At 41.3% G+C, this 20,679-nt stretch overlaps 1 protein-coding gene across 10 annotated transcripts in view; it reads right to left on the bottom strand.

Moving 5' to 3' along the window:
- Nucleotides 1-20,679, bottom strand: part of MAP7 (microtubule associated protein 7) — a 657,230-nt gene that overhangs the window by 53,161 nt on the left and 583,390 nt on the right. For all 10 annotated transcript variants that reach the window (XM_069234655.1, XM_069234654.1, XM_069234656.1 and 7 more), the window contains one exon: nucleotides 13,545-13,595. In XM_069234655.1, coding sequence (XP_069090756.1) covers nucleotides 13,545-13,595 — 51 coding nt within the window. The remainder of the gene's footprint in view (nucleotides 1-13,544; nucleotides 13,596-20,679) is intronic.

Raw genomic sequence — 20,679 nt, 5'->3', positions numbered from 1 at the left:
TAGTTAGAAGAAAAAACAATATGGGGCTAACATTCTCCACTGCACGACAGAGCACAAGGAAAATAACTTAACATGGCGAGTCATTATCCTTGTGCCTTTTTATACTTATTGCTCATATATACACATACATATATATATATATATATGTATATATATATATATACACACACACACACACACAGTATTTAGCAGGGTGGCTGCTTGGAAGCACTAAATTACAGGAATAAAATATAAGAACATCAAAACAATAAAAACATTAAACACATCACAGTTTGAATATCTGACAGATGATACAAGACATTCAGATTTTTATATGTTAAGGTATCTTCAAAACATAACTGATGATATTTCAAGCATCTGCAATGCAATTGATCTGTATTAGTGTAAATACATTGCAATAACTAGAGCAACAGTAGACCAATAATCGTGGACCATATTTTATTATGGTGATTTTAGAAACTGTATAATTAATGAAGATGTGGACAAGTATCTCTTTGGCAGCTAGTGTCAAATAAAAAGTTGAAAATACATAGGACAACTTTTCATAAAACCCTCAGTACATTAATACTTTAAAGTATATGCTGGAAGCTACTGGACGCTATTTGAGATTATGCACATAAGGGGTTATGTGGTCCCTGGGAAGTATTCCACTGAAAGGCAGGAGCTACTAGGTTGTGAACCTTCTGCCAATTATGCTATATATCAACACAGAACTGTGCTCTAATCACAGATTAGAGTACAGGGCATGTACCTGTAGCGAGGGATTCTGATGGTTTGATCATGTAGCAGTGAACAAGACGATGAAGTACTTTTTATTGTTCAGCTTGGGATCTGAGCAAGAGATGTCAAGTCAGTTTCTTAACTTTTAAATTTCTAACAAGGGTTGGGATATGGCATTGTACCTTCATACAGTCAATGGGCATGAACAACAAAACGTGTGGATTGTGCATTAAATTTATGATAATCACATAGTGGTTGCTGAATGGTTTTGGGCAGAAGCATGTGTTTAAAGTATGATGTCACCTTCAGTGGTGAAGGGGAAGGGGAATCAGTGCAATGATTGTCTGGAAGCATGTGACTAGCTGCTCCATAAGGACTAACATGAATGAAGGAGTGTGATGTAATTTAACAATATCACTGTTCAGATTGAGTGTCCAATTCCCATTTTATACATTAAAGTGAAGGAGGACATCAGCTTTTAGGAGTTTGGTTAAGAAGTGGCACAGTGGGTTTAATCTAAAGAAAGGTTGTTAGTTATTTTTTGATTTATGGATAAGAAGCTCTTAAGCTGCATCCATTTTTCTTTTAACTTTGGGTAATCCCTGGACCATGAGATGACAGGATGTCTCCCAATCCATAAGCAATGGCAGGCTATGGTTTTCTTGCTCACCCATAAGGTCAGGTTTGGAGTGCTTTTTGGCATTTGATATGTGGTTACTTTACAGAGCACTATAAGTGTTCTGCCTAGCAATCTCTTACAACTGGGAAATGTCCTTAAACACTTCATAATCACCCCCTCAGTGCATGTGGGGTGAAGGGAACATTGTAGTATTCTTATCATCCAGAGGATGGAACTGCAACTTTGCTTCTAACAATAATGCCTGGAACCCATTTTGTAGCATGCTTAATAGAAAATAAGGATGCATTACTAAGCAGACTCAGATAGTTTACCCAGCGAGATGGGGGCATCTGCCATTCATAATTAACTTTTCTCTTGAACCTCTAAGCCATTTAACTCATAGCTCATAGAAGGATATCTTCCACCTGCATGAAAGAGCTCACCATCACTCTTCATCGTAAGGGAAAGCCTGTCTCTGAGTAGCTCAACACCATTCACTGGAATATCACATCAAGATGAAAAATCGTTAGTTTTAGTTTACTTAATTTGTTTGAAAACTTTCTTCAGTTTATGAAGTCATGGAAAAAAGGTGCAACCTTGTTTCCATGAAGCAGAAATGTTTCTAGTTTCAAACTTCAGTAAGCTTAGTCCTGTGGTGTGTGAAGGATGAGTAAATAATTATATCAGATGCTGCATTAAGTGCTCACAAAGGGCCTCCTCTTATGTCCAAAAAAGCAATTTCCAGCATATGGGCTGGACAAAATCAAAACTATCCACAATCAAGTAAACTCTGTAAAATATCTGGCGCTGGGTGATCACTATCTGCTCCATAATACAGGCTGTACATGGGTGCTGAGCAATTGGATGTGAGCGACTGGCAGAGAGCAATTGGCAGATAGCTAGATATTTTTTAGCACCTGCTTTTGGGTTTGGTTAAAATAGTCCTATAAACAATTTTGTTGACCTACGTATATTTTGAATTATCACTTTATTAACCTCATAATATGTTGAACTAATTTCATCAGCCATACTTTGACAAAATCTTAAATCATCCATAGATCACCGATAGTTTTAGAGGCCATTTCTAGTGCAAGTAGTTTATAAGAAGCTAGATAATATTAGACACAGTACATTAACCAGAAATGTAATCAAACAGGGGTTCAACTTTTGTATAAAATTATGTATATGTCTGAAGTTTTCTTTACCTAAAAATCATAGCAAATACTTACAGTCCCTTTTTTGTAGTGTTCCACGATATACTGTCCTGGAAATACGAGTTCCTTACCTTAATTAATTTATGATCATCATGATCGAAACAATGTACAGCCAGAACACAGACTATAAAAACCCACTCACGCAACATAGGTTTATTGTGCCTCCTGAAGTATTTAGATTGCGTGTATATGCTATATTCACAATATGTCCAATTAAGCATGCATGACAATCAGATCACCAAAACTCAATTGATTGCACGTTTAGTAATAGATCTTCGGCTGGTAAATTATGCTGGTCTGGAAGTATATCAAACACCTATGATTCTTTTGACTTCTGTCTGTGATGCATTCTTTCATGACAGAAATCATGCACACCTTATTGCCACACTTATGGCATATAAATGAAAATCCCAATGAAATATGGGGAACAATTAACCAATTAACAATTGAGAAACTGTTAATACAATTCTACAACTGTGCTGGTTAAAGATCTGAACTTGAAAATTAAAGCATACTCTTGAGGCTGACGCACAGAGACTAGTCAGGGCATGTAGGATGCAGGAACTGCAAAGAATATATGTGGAGACTATGAAAATAATACCCATGGGCCCTAACCTAGATGGGACAAATGTAGTGATCACCCTTGAGTCTAGGAATGTGTGACAGGGCTGGGTGGGATACTGTGTTCTATACACTGCAAGCCTTCTGTTTTAAAGTTCCTTTTGACCAATGAATTAGAGCACTACACATACAGCATTGAGCTTATGTCACTGCAAACTACACCTCAAACCACTTTAAAAGTCACACTAGAATGCTGCTTTCTAGTTAAACACTCTTGCTATTGAACCACTGGCCAGCAAACTGCAGCTGAAACTTCGGGCCTGAGTTAGATGTTGGCTGTAATGGTCCAGCCGTCAACTTTGACTGTAAACTCAACTACCACCGTGACGGTCCATCCCCCTATTTGAATGAAGGCAGTCCCACAGACAAAAGACTGCATTAAAACTGCAGTCTCTGCCAAAAAACATCAGTTGCGTCAACGGCAGAAAAGGGGATGCCGGCGGGTCCGCAGCCAGCCTTCCCACCGTGCAGATGTAGATGTAGATGTGCCTCACCGCCAAGGAAAAAGTGGCAGTCCGACCGCATCTCCTTAGTGGGTGGATTGAGGGACAAAAGGGGTGAAAACACACCTTTTTACCCCTCTCCCCCACTTCCAACTATGTCTTCAATTGGACAACAGCTGCCCTCACTGCTGCGAACAACTCAAAGAGAAACCCCTCTCACCCCGCCCCCCAACTCCACATCACCCCAGTCAACAGACTACAAGGTAGGGATTCCGCATTGCCAGGGTGCGTTGGGTGGGCACTGCACTGAAGGTGGGGACATATACATGTTGCAGTAATTTTTTTAAATCAGTGTGACATACATATGTTGGGGCCACGAGTGGGTCAGACACGGGTGGGGACACACAGGTACACAACATATTTCACACACAAACACAACTGTCATTATGGTTCCATTATTCATTGGCAAATGAATGCTGGCACCAGAATAACGGCACATCCACACCTGTCAACTGTGTCCATGTGTGCACACTGCCGGGGAACCTGTACCTGTCCCGCTGTGCTGCGAGTTGTGTGTGTGTCAGTACGTGTATGTGTGCATGCAATGTGATGCGATTGGCAGGGCAAGGTGGGGCTGTGTGTGAGGATGTTAGTGTAGCTGAGATTTAAGTTGTTTTATTTTTTGTGGTTGTTTGGTGTATGGGTGCAGTGGCAATGGTGTGTGTGTATGTTGTGCCATGGATGTGTGTCAAGTGTGTTTTTCAGAATGTACAGGTTGTGCTGTGTCGGACTGGCAATGTGTAATTGTTTGTATGTGTTGTGTAGTGCGGGTGCACCTATGGCTAAGGGACAGTGTGTGTGTTGGTGTGAGTCACTTATCTCCCTTCTATAGGCGTTGCATTTCATGAAGTCTGTTAGTCCTGCTGCCATCTCCCACCATCAGCGAACCGTTGCCAGTACACTGCCTGCAGGACTGTAACATCTAAATACGGCGGCGGGACACTGCCACCCTGACAGTCTTATCAGGGGCACTGCCGATGCAGCTTGGTGGTAACACCGCCAAGATCTATATCAGCCCCTTACTGACATAAGGGAATAATGATGGTGTAAGTTGTTAATTTATACAAGCGATGTTCTACTGTAATGTAGTGTAAACTGGATCATATAAAAGACTATTGTATTGAAGGGTAACCTACATAAATCTGAGACAATTTCACTAACCAGAAGTGTGAAGGAAGCTGACTTTGTACACCTCCCATAAAACAACTTGACATCTTCGTGCCCAAGTTAATGGTTTTCCTATATGCTTCTAGTTTTCCTTTGGTCATCAACCATATTAAGGTGGATATAATGGGGTATGATATTTACTCTTGGGTCACATAGATAGGGTTAAGATAAACATGATGTCTATACTGTTGTACAAATGCTTTCAGAGGATTTCCCATCCATGGTCAGGATGGATGAACACAGAGTTGTTTGGAAGCACATGAAGTCCAGTGACAAGGTCTCTGTTATGAGGGTGCTTATACCACCAGGCTGACTAAATTCTTCTGATGTTGGCTGAGATTAGACCATAGCTTAACTGTCCACCACTAAAAAGATAGAAGCCGGCTGATGTTGATGCTGCATGCAAGAGTATAGAGAGATAAGCAAACTATGTCCTGAGGCTAAATAATATCCTGTTTCTTTCATCAGTAGCTGTTCTCTCAGACATTAAAATGCACCCATAACAAGTTATCTGTTAAAATGTAGACATAAGTTTCAGTGGCTTCCACTGGTTATCCTAGCACGCTAAGTACTTTGTCACCATTAAGATGCATTTACATTTAGGTATAATCCATTCATGGTAAGATTTATTGTTGCAAAATGACTGAGCAAGATACTAGGCGATCATGGTACTGATGACCATCTTAAATGTTTCCAACAGTCAAATATGAATTAAACACAACTGAATCGTCATGGCTCCCCCATTTCAGTGCATTACTAGTGCTACTGCACTACTGGGTTTTAAACAAATGGTGGGTGTTACTTTTAGACAATTACAGAGAATACGTTTGGCTACAGCCTATTAATAGAATTACTAGTCCTGATAACTCACTGGAAAATCAAGCCTTAGTAGACACCTTGTTCTGGGAAAGGAAAAATATCCCAGACTTTATATCATATTGAGACCTGATGAGTAACATCCTTCATAACCAAAAGTATGGAGATAGTTAGCTCAAATTCCTACGTTTTAACCACTTCCATGCGTCAGGTGGCTTTGAGCCATCCGATGCCGCAATGCTCATGTTTGTCGGACAGCTCCAAGCTATCCCTGCACACAACACAGGAAATCCTTCTGGTGCAGGCACCAGAGGGATTTCCTGAAGCAAAAAAAGCCTGGAAGATGGGGAAGAGTTTTCCCAGCTCCCAAAGGCTGTTTTTTGTTTTCAGTGAAATGATGATCAGCGCTCATGTTGCACGGACGTAATTTCACTGAAAACAAAAAGTGAAATGAGCCAACTGGTTCATTTCACTACCTTGGTGCTCGCTGGGCTATCTCAGCCCTCCGAGCACTCATGCAGACAGGCGAGGTATCATTGGATAGGGGGAATTTCCTCTTTTCAATGGTACCCTTCCCTAGTGGATCCCTGCTTGGAGATCTCCACAGGATGGCAATTTCTAAGTAGGGATCGACCACTAGATACCTGGGGAAGGGCTTTTGCTCCCCCTTTGTTTTTTGTGGCCAAATTTAGTCTTTGGATGGGAGCAATAGTCCATTAGCATCACTAGGTACCAGGGACTACTGGTTTTGTTCATGTATCGGTGGGGGCTGCATAGAACAGGCCTCGCAATGCCCCCTCCTAAAAAAAAAAAAAAAAAGGGCAGTCTTTCTTCCCCCCATGGAGGGTAGAAAGCCCGCTAGACTCCGGACTATTTTTTTGTTAGTGTAGGGATGAGGGCTGCCTCGTATGGGCATGGTAATGCCCTCTGCTGGTCCCAAAAAAATAGGCACTGTCTTTCTGTCCCCTCTCCTCCCAGGGGGGAAGATGGGGGTTATTACCCCTGTTCTGCTCCCCAGGGGAGCAGAAAGCCCACTAGACACCAGGGACTATTGTTTTGTTAGTGTAGGGGTTGGGGGCTGCCAGGAATGGGCATGGCAATGAGCCCCTCCCCAAAAAGGACACAGTTTTTCTGCCCCACTGATAAGGCAGATGGAGATTATTACCTCTGATATGTCCCCAATGGAGGAGGGGTGGCAGAAATCCCACTAGACACCAGGGAAGATTTCTTTTTTCTCTTTCTTTTTTTTTTTAGAATAAGAAAGGTGGGGTCTGCCCACCACAGACATCGGCATGGTTGGCCATGCCAGTGGCAATTACCCCAATTCGCCAGCGGTGGGTTGGAGGGGTGGGGGGGGCAGACAGCCCACTAGACACCAGGGAATTACTTGAACGGATCCAACCGACGTCAATAGGAGTCTCCACCTAAGGGCTCCTTATTGTCCTTTTTTTATCCATTCTTCTCGCAGCACTAGGCTCAGCCACACAAGTGGGACAGCAGTTAAATAGGCACAGGTGGGCAATGATAGGGGGTAGAATATTTGTGGATTCTTGCAAATTTCATAAGTTTTCATCACAGAAATGTAAGGTAAGTGTATGATTTCATGCAAAGTTTGAGGTTTGCAGGGCATTGTGGGTAAAAAAAAAAACTACAAAAAAAAACTAACGGGATCCATGCAAGTCACGCCAGCCTGGATTCCACTAGGTGTCTGTTTTTCAAAAATGCGCAGGTTGTCTAGGTTTCCTGAGGTGCCGACTGAGCTAGGGTCCCAAATATAGAGGTACCCACACTGGAAAAAGAGGGTCAGTTTTCAGTGGAAAATTGTCCTGCGTCCATGTTGCGGCCACTAGGTCTACTCACACAAGTGAGGTACCATTTTCATCACGAGACTTGGGGGAATGCCGGGTGGAACGATGTTTGTGGCTCTCCACAGATTCCAGAACTTTCCATCCCAGAAATGTGAGCAAAATTTTGTTTTAGCCAAAGTTTGGGACTCTGGGTAAAAACAATGTGGTGAGAGCCACACAAATCAGCCCATCTCGGATACCCCTAGGTGTCTCCTTTCCAAAAAACTTACAGGTTAGATAGGTTCCCAAGGTGCAGACTGAGCTAGGGTCCAAAATCTAGAGCTACCCACATTGGAAAAAGATAGAGAGTTTTCGTTGCAAAAGAATGTGCTGCATCCATGTTACATTTTGGGCAGTTTCCTGTTGTGGACAGTCGGCTACCCACATAAATGACGTATCATTTTTATCAGGTGACTTCGGGGAATGCCGGGTGGTAGGAAGTTTGCAGCTACCCGCAGTTTCCAGAACTTTCCATCAAAGAAACGTGTGGAAAATTGTTTTTATTCAAAGTTTGAGGTTTGCAAGAGATTCTGGGTGAAAAACAAATGTGGTGAGAGCCACACAAGTTACCCCACCCTTAAAACCGTTAGGCGTTTAATTTTCATAAACGTACAGGTGGGGCTAGGTTTCCCTTGGTGCCAGCTGAGCTAGGGTCTAAACACAAGAGCTACCCACATTGGAAAAAGAGGGTCAGTTTTTGGTGGAAGATTTCATGATTCCATGTTCCGTTTAGGGCCGTTTCTTGTCACTGGTACTAGGCCTACCCACACAAGTGAGATACCATTTTTATCAGGAGACTTGTAGGAGAATAGAAGAGTAGAAAATTTGTTATGACCAATTGGATTTTGCGTCTTTCAAATGTAAGCCAGTGAATACGAAAGATGCCATTTTGAAAAATCCCCTCAAAATCCCCACAAACGTAGAGATGTAGAAATAACCACTGCTCCTAAACTCTATATCTTGTACCTATTTCAGAAATCCATAAGTTTCCTTGATCACCCATGGGTTTCACACTGGATTTCACCATAAACTGGAAGTAGATTGAGGCTAAAATGCCAAAACTATGGTACAAAATTAGGTTTCTTGATTCAGCCCTGCATGTTCTTGAAAGCTGGAAAGATGGTGACTTTAGTACAGCATACAGTTTGTGGATGCCATTTTTAGGAAAAACAACACAAACACTTATGTGGAGCACTTTGTTTCATTTTTCTTAAAAATAAAACCTCAAAATCTTGCTATATTTTGCTCAGTTTATTTTCTGCGGGGTGAGGGGAGGGGGGGGGAGAAAGAAGGCCTAGCAGTGAAAGGTTAAGTACACCTTCTAACTTTATATGATTACTGTTGCAGTTTCTAGTTTTGTGAACAAGGCTGTGGATCAGCCATATGTCACTCAATTTTTCTCATTACTCATAAAACCTATGTGTAAATCAGAACAGTTAATCAGGAGTCCATCTCCAATTTACACATTTATATACTTACTGATGCATTTGTTAAATACTCATGTCATGTGGCAGGAGGCAATTACTGGCTCAAAGTAAACCTCTCTTTGCTGGATACATTATTTTATTTTTTTAAAGGCTGTCAAATCTCAACTACAGCGCCATATGGAAAATGATAATGTATTTAACACATGAGAGTCAGTCTTCCATCCAGGGCATGTGACCAGAATGGAGGAATTTCTTGGCTGATAAAGTAACATCTTGGCTGCACAGCTTACTGGCCACTCTTTCTTCATCAACACAGTGAATTTTGACTTGCTGTTACCTAGGCTCACCATCTTGGTGGGAAATCCAAAGCTACCTTACATTAATTCTGCACCTCTTTGATGAACTGGTTCTTACTCATTTATTGTGGTTCCTTCTCATGTGCTAGCCCTTGACTCTTCTACATGGGCACCCATGACTCCCCCCCCCTTCATTTTTCTAATATTTACATATAGACATTGTCCCACATGACCTTGCAACATCAAATTTAATAATTCACACATGGATGATATACAACTGTCTGTCTTATGAGCAGTTCTAACCAAATGAGCATTGTGGGGCGCTACCTCAAGGCCCTCAAAGCTTTGATGGCTCACAGCCAGGAAAAATGTAATCAAAACAGACTATCTGTTCATTTCAAAGACTAGGAGCAAACTCTTCCATGCACCACCCTTCCTACTTTCTTTCCTATGAATATGCCAGTAGACAAACCTATTTGGAATCTAGGAGCCATTTCTGGTTACGTCTAACCTTCCTTTCCTAAAATAAAGTAGTAAAGGTAAACTATTTTGATCCCCACCTTTTGAAAACTGTTCTCCAATTCACTTCAGTAAAGTGTTTGTCAATAGTATTCAGAGCCTCACCTATTTCTCTTCTTAATTTAGCAAATATTCTACAAAGCTCCTGTAAGAAACTGGGTTGTTGGTTGACGGGGGAGGTAAGCCCTGGTCAAGCAGCAGCCAAAATCCTTGTCAGAGTAAGGCACAAGCAAACCCCAAATTAACCTCTGCTTAACCCCATAGTAACTTAGCATAGAGTAGTAAAGTAATTTTGAAACACTTCAATCAGTAACACACCATAAAAGGAGCACACAACAGGGTGAGAAAAATATAGTAGGATTTAATGAATAAAACAAGATACAAATGACAAAAATCCAATCAGTAGAATAGAGTTATGATTTTTTTAAAGACTCAACTGCAAAATAGCACTTAGAAACAGAAAGTGCCAAACACATCTATCTCGGTGCTCTGGACCGGGTCAAATGCAACAGCTCAAGCCAACTGCAAAGGAGCGCAGGTTGGATCAAGTCCCAGATTAGTTCAGAAGAAGGTCTAACTTCTCAAGTTTTGTGCCAAGAATCCTGTTTGCGTGGAAAAAGATCGTCAGGAGCATGGAAAGCATCGCTGCTGATGGTTGCCATGGCCCAAGGAGCAGGCTGGGCATCACAGACAGGCAGGCTGGAGTCTTGCTTGCACAGACTGTCCACGTGAGTGATCGATGCAGGCTGTGTGAGGAGGCAAACCTATGGCAGCTCGCTCTGATTTTCTGTGTGAAAAGCATGGTTTTGTTGTAAACGAGCCTGTTGGTGAGCCCACAAAGTTGAATTAAAGAGCTTGAGACCCATACCAAGGGCCCAGGACCTGAGAAGTGCCTCCTGGGTGACAGAAACTCATTTAAGACGGTCTAGGAGCTGTAGAGAGCCTGTTATGTTCCTGAGGCTCAGATCAGGAGGCCAGCAGACACACCATTTCAGTCACTCTCCGGTCCTGGGTTCAAGATTGACTTACAGATCCAGTCCTTTACCAGGCAAGAAGGCAGCAGGACAGCACAGCAAAGCAGCAGTAGGAATCCAGCAGATTTACATTACTTGTAGCAACAGAGCTGTCGTTCCTGGAATAGTATTAACAGGTCCAGAAGGGTACTGAATTGGTGGTGTCGAAGGTCCTGTATTTATACCCTAGTGCCCTGGTTTTGGAAGGTGGAAGAAACTTTTAGACAGAGGCTTTGAAGTGCAAGAAGTTTCCTACCTCCCCTGCCCTGGCTCCAAGCTAACTAGCCTGTCAATTCAGGGTTGTTAGGCCCTTTGTGTGTGGACAGGACATAGCCTGTTCAGGTGTAAGTGAAGCTGTGTCCAGCTCCTCCCTCCCATCGTGCCTGAGATGGCCCATCAAGTCACACCTAAGCTCCCACTGTATGCAGCTGTCTAAGAGTAATACACAAAGCCCAAATGCAAACTACACAGTCAAATGATCAGAGGCAGGCACCAAATGGCCAAGGGAAGAAAATTACAACTTTCTAAAAGTGTCATTTTTAGAATTGTAATGTAGAATCCGACTTCACCATAAGATAGAATTTTAAATTGTGATTTTAGAGATACCAAACTTGAAGTCATCTTTTCCCATTTGGAAATTACACTTATAAAAAGTTATAAGGCAACTCCAATGTTATCCTGTGGGAGATATGGGCCATGCAGTAGTGCAAAAGGAATGTAAGAGTTTTTCACTACTAGGACACGTAAAACTTAAAACTACACGTCTAACTTGATAAATACATTGCAACCTGCCGTCCTTATTTAATTCTCGATATCCCAATAATTGATAGAATGGCTTATGTGCTTTTCCTTAGGCACTCTATTAACCTTTCCTTGTGCACAAGGAGTAGCAATTGGTTGTAATGCCTCTTATGTCTAGTATTCTCAGTGAGGGATAAACTCTAGACAGCCTTAAGAAGCAAAGCGTACCATCTTCTATTTATAAGGATCAAGGCTTCTCATCTCCTATTTAGGAAAACCCTTAAGACTTCTTTTAGTTCCACCAGTCAGGCATGACACATGTAGATGATGACCAGCATCAAAGAACTCCAATGTCGGTGCATTATAAATTATTTCATACCACTCATTCATTTTAATATGTCAGATATTTAAGATATATCTAGGCTCCTCGAAAAAAGAGGTACAAGTAAAAGGACCCATACTTCAGTCCTGACCTAAGAATGGATAATTTTATGAAGCCCCAAGTAAGCCAAAATATTCTACTACTATCCATTTGAGTGTTACCTCATGAGGACTGGAATCTTGGTCCCCCACCCCCCGGCACAGGAAAGCATAGAGAAGCAGACTAGCCATGTGAGGCAAGGAGCTATGGCACCAGTACATAAACAAAGTAGGCTTTAGTACAAAAAACAGGACTGGTGGCGCTAGTGAATCTGTTGGTCAGACTCTGAAAATGTTTTTAGCTTAGGAGGATAATGGGCTCTATATAGATATAGATATATGCTTATGAACTGCTAGATGTAGATGTGGAATTTGAGATGATACGGTAGGGAATCTGAGAACACACTGTCATGTTGTGTTTATAGGCAACCCTAGAGCACCAGCTATAATTTAGCAATTTGAGCTAAATAGCCCAGGGAGAGAGAAAGTGTTACAGTTGCATGGCACTACACCAGCCAGACCTGGAAGTCCTTTTTCCCTTTTCCCATTACTGGGTTTTCACGACCTAGCCTTAACTTTCATAGAGTGAGTTAACATTTACGAAGCAGGGTGCATGCCTGCCCTTAGTTCTCCGCCTTATAGGTGTTGCTACCACCACACCTTTATCTTTCTGTTCCGGTGAGGCACACAGAGAGATTCACTACTTGTGACTGCTTCATTTTTTGGTTTTGATTTCTGGTCCTCTCTCTCACAGGACTGTAAGTGAATCAACTCTGTGGATGGCCTCTGGGAACATTTAGAAATTTCTGGTGAGAAAGCTGATGGAGGGGTCACATGGAACTTATCCGAGTGGTTGATTTTCGGGTAATCAAGTAGATATGATGCTGTAATTCTTGTTAGAGTAAGTGATTTAACACCAGGTAAACTCAATAATTATGGGAAAGCACAGAAGACACATCCAACAAAGATTTTTTTTTCATTGTATGTATAACACACACAAAGCAAGAGCATACCTCAGGCAAGAAAAAACTGTACAGCAGAGTTTCATAGAAAGCATATCAGTTAATCATGCACCATGCAGGTCAAGACAACACGGAACCACTGAGAAATTAAAAGGAAAGGCAATGGAATGGACAGAAATTGTGCCGCAATGGGAAATATCCCTACTTCCGTAAAGAAACCTCAACTAATTTTCAAGAAACTTTTAAAGTAATAATGTGAAGATAAACTATGCTTGTAAAGGAAAAATCACCTGGATCATGCAGGGTCTATGAGCTAATATGATGCCTGCCAGCATGATACTCCCCCAAGAGCTCAATATTGACTGAAACCGAGAATTCTCCAGAAGGCCTACAACTACATTGAAATTGCACTTGGAAAAATGAGAACATTGGATAGTGAAATGTACTTTACGGAGAACAACTGCTAAAGAGTGTTTATGGAAACCCTAAAGGCTAAAAAAAAATAAAAAAGGATGCAAACCAATCTTGATGCATGAGCGTTTTCCTACATAATGAATGATCTTTGTAGAATGTATGTTGTTCTTTGTACTGTTGTAAACTCCACAACACCCATAAACTGTACATGAACTGTATGAAACACAAAAAAGTCAAATATGTACCTTGTCTGGACCTTCACTTCGCCGCGTTCTTTTCATAATCTCCTCTAGCCGCTGCAAAATAAAATGCAATAGGATGCATTATACGCAGTAGTGAAAATATTTAAAGAAGTTGATTTTATTCTCAGATGTCATCATGTAAGTTACCATTAAATGCACTGCAAAAACAAGGTCTACCTTTGTATTTCAAGTATCACCCTAAGTGGCGAAGGTATGCACAGACGTGAATCCTGTACTTACATAGCCACTGCAACCAAGTTACATCTGATTGACGAGCTACAGTCAGAGCAAAACCAGCTTTTGTTTGCTTGTGTTTCAGTTTAGGTAGGACCTGGCCTTGCAGTTTTGGCTGGACTGTTCCCACTGGAGCAACTTCAAGACTGATTTGCATGTGGCTGGGTCTAAACTGAGGTGGCATGATGAACAAAGAGCAATGGAGTGGAATGTTACGATGAGCGATTACCAGCGTTTAGATAAAATGCAACCATTCTAAAGCTTTTGTGTTTGCTGTTACCTCTATATATATATCCTTAAACACAAACATTTGAAATGAGCTTTGATATATTTGTTAACAACTTCATGTAAACTTTTAACATGGAAAAGTCACATACTGTGGCATCACATTCTGTGACAGCTTACAGCGTACAAATAAACCTATACAGGGCAATACCAATTCATCCCAGGATGGCACTGGCAACCTTGTCCAATAGGGGGAAGCAGCCAAGGGAAAGCTTTGATAGTTAATAAATACAGATCGCTCTCCTGTAAAGTTAATTTACATGCCATCCCAGAAACATATGTGGCTGGGTGGCAGAAGAGGACTTCAGGCCGTGAGATGGATGAGAACTGTATTTCCTGGTTCTAACCACAGCTCAAAAACAAGGACATCCTAAATGCTGCATTCCGAGCATGTTGTTTCTCATATGGCTAATATAGGCATTTGTGGTGTGATACATTTCAAAGTTAGGAAGCGTCTCTCTGGCAGTGGAAGAAGTATGTGAAGAAAGATACGATAACAGCTGAATGGATTTCTGTAGATGTATATTGGCAAAAACAAATGTTTAATGCAAACAAGGTGACAAGTATGAGGTGCACCTGACAGTAAACCATAAAGCCAGCTAACGCCATTAGCAGATGTATATAGAAATGGAGCAAATAATTCTGAAGGGAAAAATGGCAGGAAACTCTTGCATTGTTCATAATGAAGAGATACACAGCAATGTCCTGCCAATCAATAGGAGCCCCCTTGTATGTCAAGATGGATGGATGGCTGATGTATCGAAAAGGAGTGACCTAGAAGGTATGGTGTGTATATATAAAAGGAATGAAGCACTGGAAGCTCTAGCTCTAATGACAGAAGACTACCTTAAACCCATCTGATTTGTGTAAACAACATAGCAACAGTTATTAATGTTGTCTATTATGCTGTTTTCAGACATAGATCTATGTTGATGTTAGCAAATGTAAGACTTGTAAGAAATATACGACAATCAGGATTTTAGACCTGCAGAGTTTTGTTGTTCCATAGTTAATTTTCTAATTATTTATTTATGATTTCACAAAGCAAGGACATTTATTACACACCTTAACTGCTGACACAGTTTCTTTGTGTTCAATTATGATGTATGTGATGAAAGTGACTTACGGACTACCATGCTTTGTGAATACCATGTATATTAAAATAATAAAAATTGTTTTAAAAAAGTAAGTGATATGAACCTAGAGTTTGGCTGTGCCTTTTTCTAGTATAGCATAAAGAAAGCATTTCTAACACCTTAAGAAATGGGTGAATCATTGTCAATAAACAGTCGACAAAAAGACATTGTTAACTTTAAGAGACCGCAATGTGGGGAAAAATGTTAGGTGTTTAGGTAGGACCAAATCCATAAAGTTTAATACGAGGAAAGGTGAACCTATTGAGCAATCCTTCCCTCATAGATCAATTATAACAATTCTCAGCTGGAAAGCCCAGAGTCTCCAGGACAGTGAAGAAATAAGAAAGATCAGGTGGTGAATGGGAGTGAGGGGGAGTAAAGCTGGAGCCCCCTCTTGGTCCTACTCTCTCTGCTTCCCCTAATATAATAATTGGTATAGTACTTCAAATTACGAAAAATGATACTTATACTTCAGGCCCACAACAAAGTGGTCAGGGCTACCTGGACAGGCAATGGAAACAACCCTAGCCCCTCTAGCTCAGATAATACACTACTACTTTGTTATGATCAGCAGCACTACTCTTCTGGCCAATTGTGGGTTTTGCTTATATTGATTTCCACTGAGAATACACAGAAACCTCCAAAATAAATGTATATGTCTCTCCTCTCCATTGACCACAGGATACTCACTGATAATTCATCTGATATGGCTAATGCAAAACATGAAAATTGGTCTAATCAGCCTCTTATCTTTCCAGGACTGACAATACGTAAACGACTGAGGTTACTGTAACCAATATTAGCTGCAGTGCGCGAATAACACAGTGGGGTTCTACTGTTCTATGACGCAGATGTGATTGACTGCTGTCACCCATTCTGACAGGCATTTGGAGGTTAGCAATCAAAGTCCTTTATATGACTGACAAGGAAATACTGGGGCAGGCTAGGTTTACAAGATGTTTTAATGTACCATAGAGTAAATAAACAACTTTGTGGCATGACACAGAAGTTAACATTATGCAATCTCCTTTTATTGCCTACTCACAGCAGCATAGAGAGAACTTAAAACATTGTAAATATTCCAATGAACTATAAAGTTCAGCAACAAGAAGCTATCTTCCTTCTTCAACAAGAAGCCATCTTCCTTCTTTTGTTGCTGCTGCTAACAAGATAAGTACTACCCTCCCCATCTCCTTTATTTGACAGTATGCTTATGAGCAATTTTCAATGAAGTCTCATATTGTTACAGGTTATAACATAACACTGGTGTTCGTGCGTTGATGTTCGTGCGTTGGTGTTTGTGCGTGTCTGTTCTTGCTGTAACTACAAATGTTCACATTAATACTAAATGTCCTCTGCCTCTTACTGCCTGCAAGTTGTTTTCCTTGCCTGTTTAACTTCCCTTACGGACATTTTGACCTCACACTTCATTATTGTTTCCCTTTAAGTTATTCCTGCTTTTCGTTCTTTTTTTTATTTATTTTTTATTCAGTACCCAAGAAAACACATATATAATTCATCGAAAAGCAAAAGAAACTAAAGAACATTTAGCCACATATACAATGCCGCCGTACAATAATTTCCTATTGGCTAGCCATTTACCCCAAACCCCCCATATTTCTTGCCCTTTACGTCTCCCTTTTTTCCCTTTTCGCTCATACAGGGCTTGTTCCAGCTGATACATTGCGAGAAGGCGGTTTAACCAATTTTGATATGTAGGGGGCGTTTGATCAAGCCACGCAGAAGAAATACACAATCGATACACTGACATGGCTATAAAAAGTAATTTACTGGCAAATGACTCACTTCGCTCCGAAACCCCAAGTATAACCACCCCCAGTGATAGTTCAATTTCTAATCTGGCATCGTCTTTAATAAACTGCGCCACTTTCCCACGCAAGTTCACCAGTTTCGTACAGGTGGCGAACATATGTATTATATCCACTCCATGTAACTGACATCTTGGGCAGTGAACTCCTTGTACCCGACCCCATTGTGCTAACTTCCCGGGCGTGATATACAGATCAAATATTGTTTTATAATGTTGTGCCTGAAGAGATGCTGAAATCAAGGAAGTCAGGCCTAACTCAAGAGGTTCATAAAAAACCTCTTCTTCCACATTCAGCTTATCGCTCCACTTTTGGCTATACTTTGCCAGATCGTCGGCTAAGTTATCAGTCAGTCTCGCATATATTGATCGTATCGTGCTCTTATCAGAGGAAATCATCATTTCTACTAAAGAGTTCTTTACAAACCCCGCTGCACCACCGGTTTGCCGAAGAATGAAATCCCTTACTTGTAGATATTTGAAAAAGCCCGTTTGGGCTAATCCAAATTTCCCTGAAGATTTTCAAATGTGGTGATTGTAGAACCCTCAATAAAATCACCTAATCTTTGTATTCCCTGTTGATTCCACCTTTCCATGATATTATCGTGGAAAATCTCCGGAAGAAACATATTGTCCTTAATCTAAGTATAGTAATTGTATCTTCCGAGCCCACATTTCTTTCGCCACAGACCCCAGACTTTAAAAGTAGCCTGGAGGACTTTAAACTGAGCTTTCTTAAAATAGCTGGGCTCCAAAAGCTTAAGCATCACCCTATTTGCAGAAGGGCCAATTAGTACCTCATAGATACTAAGGACATATTCCCCATCGCTTACCAGCCATCCATTTTTAAACATCGGTTGCATATACTGCATTGCGGCTGCCGTCTGATACAGTTTAAAGTTGGGAAGGGACCATCTGCCCTTTTCCCTTGATAGTGTCATATATTTACTTGCTCTACGTATCTTACCATATGACCAAACAAACCGCATTATCAACTGATCCAATTTCCTAAACCAAGATTTCTCAAATTCCAATTAAATCGCGCGAAATAAATATAGTACTTTAGGAAGGAACATCATTTTTATCATATTACACCGCCCCATAATTGTCATGTGCAAATTATTCCATCTGTTAAAATTATGCCTCGCGTTATCTATGATAGGCCAAAGGTTAGACCGGACGATCTCCTCCACCTGGAGTCAAATATTGATCCCTGAATACACTGCGTGTTCTACTTTTCGTGTATCCGTCGATCTGCAATGTTCATTCATAACTATTTGTGTCTTATCTTTGTTAAGAAGATAGCCCGAGACTGCCCCAAAGTTTTCTGCAGCACCCTCAAACTCTTTCAGGGCAAGATCCGGGTTAACGGTTATGACTGCAACATCGTCTGCGTAAGCCAGAATTTTTGTTGCCCACCCAGAGCGACTAACTGGCTGAACTTTAGCATTCATTTCCAAAAAGCGCAGAAAGGGATCTAGGTATAACGCAAATAATAAGGGTGACCATGGACATCCTTGCCGTGCACCCCGTTTTATCCTAAAGGGATGGGAATATTCCCCCCCGATCTGTATTCTAGCACTCAGCTCCTTATATAAAGCTTTAAACAGCTGTAATAAATCTTCCTCCTAGACCATAGGTCTTTAAAATGTCCCACAAATACTCCCAGTTGACTCTGTCGAATGCTTTCTCAGCATCCAGCAGAATCATAGCCATGGGCAATGCTGCTATATGCGTAGCATCGAACAGCGCTATCACCCTCCTAATATGATCGGTTGTGTCCCTGCCAGGGACAAATCCATGTTGGTTACAGCTAACCAACTTACGAATGCACCCGGACAGTCGAGTCGCAAATATTTTGGAGTAGATTTTCACATCACTGTTAATAAGGGTGATAGGGCGGTACGAGCTTAGATTAGCCGGGTTCCTGCCTTTCTTTAAAAATACTACGATATTAGCAAAACCCCAGGACGGAGGGGGATTACCCCCGTGCTGTACATGAATCACCAGTTTCAACAGCACTGGTAAGAGCATATTCGTAAAGTATTTATATAGTTCTAATGGAATGCCATCTGGCCCCACAGCCTTCCCGTTTGGAAGTGCCTCAAGCGCATCTGACAGTTCTTCCATTGCCACCTCCTGCCCCAATGTTATTTGATCCTCTGCGGTAATCTGACTACCCCAGATCGGCGTCAGCCAATGACTATCAATATGCTCCTGACCAATATTGACCGCATCATATAATTCTATGTAATATTCCCGGAAAGCTTCCCTAATGGCATTGGGCCCCGTAACTGTCAACCCTGCCTTATTTCGCACTTGCACAATTGAGCCTGAGGACGCCCTCTGATGAATCCGAATAGCTAAAATATGCCCTGCTTTTTCGCTGCATTCATAGCATTCCCTTCGTTTTGTTAAGATTTTTTCCGCTGTCCTCTCAGTTGAGTATTTTCCTAGTATCATTTTCGCAATTGATACCTGGTGAAGGGCGTTCTCAACCCCAACATCATTCCTGATCGTCCAAATAAGCTGCTCTTCAGCTGTCTGTAATTCCCCCATGAGTACCTGAAACTGGGCTGCTTCTTGTTTCTGTCGCTTTACGCTGAACCTGAGAGTTTCCCCCCTTATAACTGCCTTTAGTGTATCCCAAACTATTTCTATTGGGGCTGTTCCAACATTAAAATCCAAAAATTCCTTCAACCGCATGCTCATATGCTGTATATACAGAGGGTCATTCAGCAAAGCCCTCTCAAAGGTCCAGTTCTACCTAAATCTCTGCCAATCTCTAACCCTAACCTCTAATACCAATGGATTATGGTCCGCCATAAAACGGGGGTATAGCTTAATCTCCAATTCGTCTAGAAATATCGGAGAAACAAGAAAATAATCTAATCTAGCAAATTTCTTATGTGGTGCAGAAAAATAGGTATATCCTGGCTTTGGCCCCTCCAGAGCCGACCATACATCTATTAGCCCCACCTCCCTTTGCATGCTCTTAAGGCCCCGAAAAACTTTGTTCTAAGTTATTTATAGTTTTTTTTTTCTATCCAAACCCCCTAGTGTTCGGTCTCACTTTTCTTTGAATAATGCACCAGAATTTCTGGGGCCCTTGAGGTTTCCCTTGTGTAAAAGATGTAGGTAAGTAGCTGCATACCTTCGCTCACCGTCCTCTTTCATCTCTAATGGTGAGACGTGCTACTCAAGGCAAAGCAACCGTACACTGACTGACGGGGTGGTTGTTTTCCTCCCGTTTCTCTGGTGTAGTACTGCCTCTTTTCCGGTGCTGATTGCTTCCTTTCTTTCCCCAAGTTAGAGTAAAGTACTCTACATTCAATTATAGCAACAGATTGTACTCCTATTACGCATGTCAGCTGCTATTTTTGAGAGGAATGTACCTTGGGAATTTTATCTAATCGTACTGCATTGTTTTAAACACCCTGAGGATTCTTGGTAGTTGTTGTTCATTCCAACCTCCTCTGGCTGTAATTACTTTCTTATCTTTTGGCTGGGACTAAACATATTTTTCATACTTACTGATTAACTGTTTTCCACTAAACATTTTTTATTGTTAGATTACCTTTGGCTTGTTAAGGATGGCTGAGACTCAATCAGAGAGGAGAAGCTCAAGAGGGTGCTTAGTAAGACTTTAGGACAT

Source organism: Pleurodeles waltl, chromosome 5 (assembly GCF_031143425.1).
Source record: "Pleurodeles waltl isolate 20211129_DDA chromosome 5, aPleWal1.hap1.20221129, whole genome shotgun sequence".
Lineage (NCBI taxonomy): Eukaryota > Metazoa > Chordata > Amphibia > Caudata > Salamandridae > Pleurodeles > Pleurodeles waltl.
Note: the sequence above shows the minus strand (reverse complement) of the source record. Positions and strands in the feature narration are given on the sequence as shown.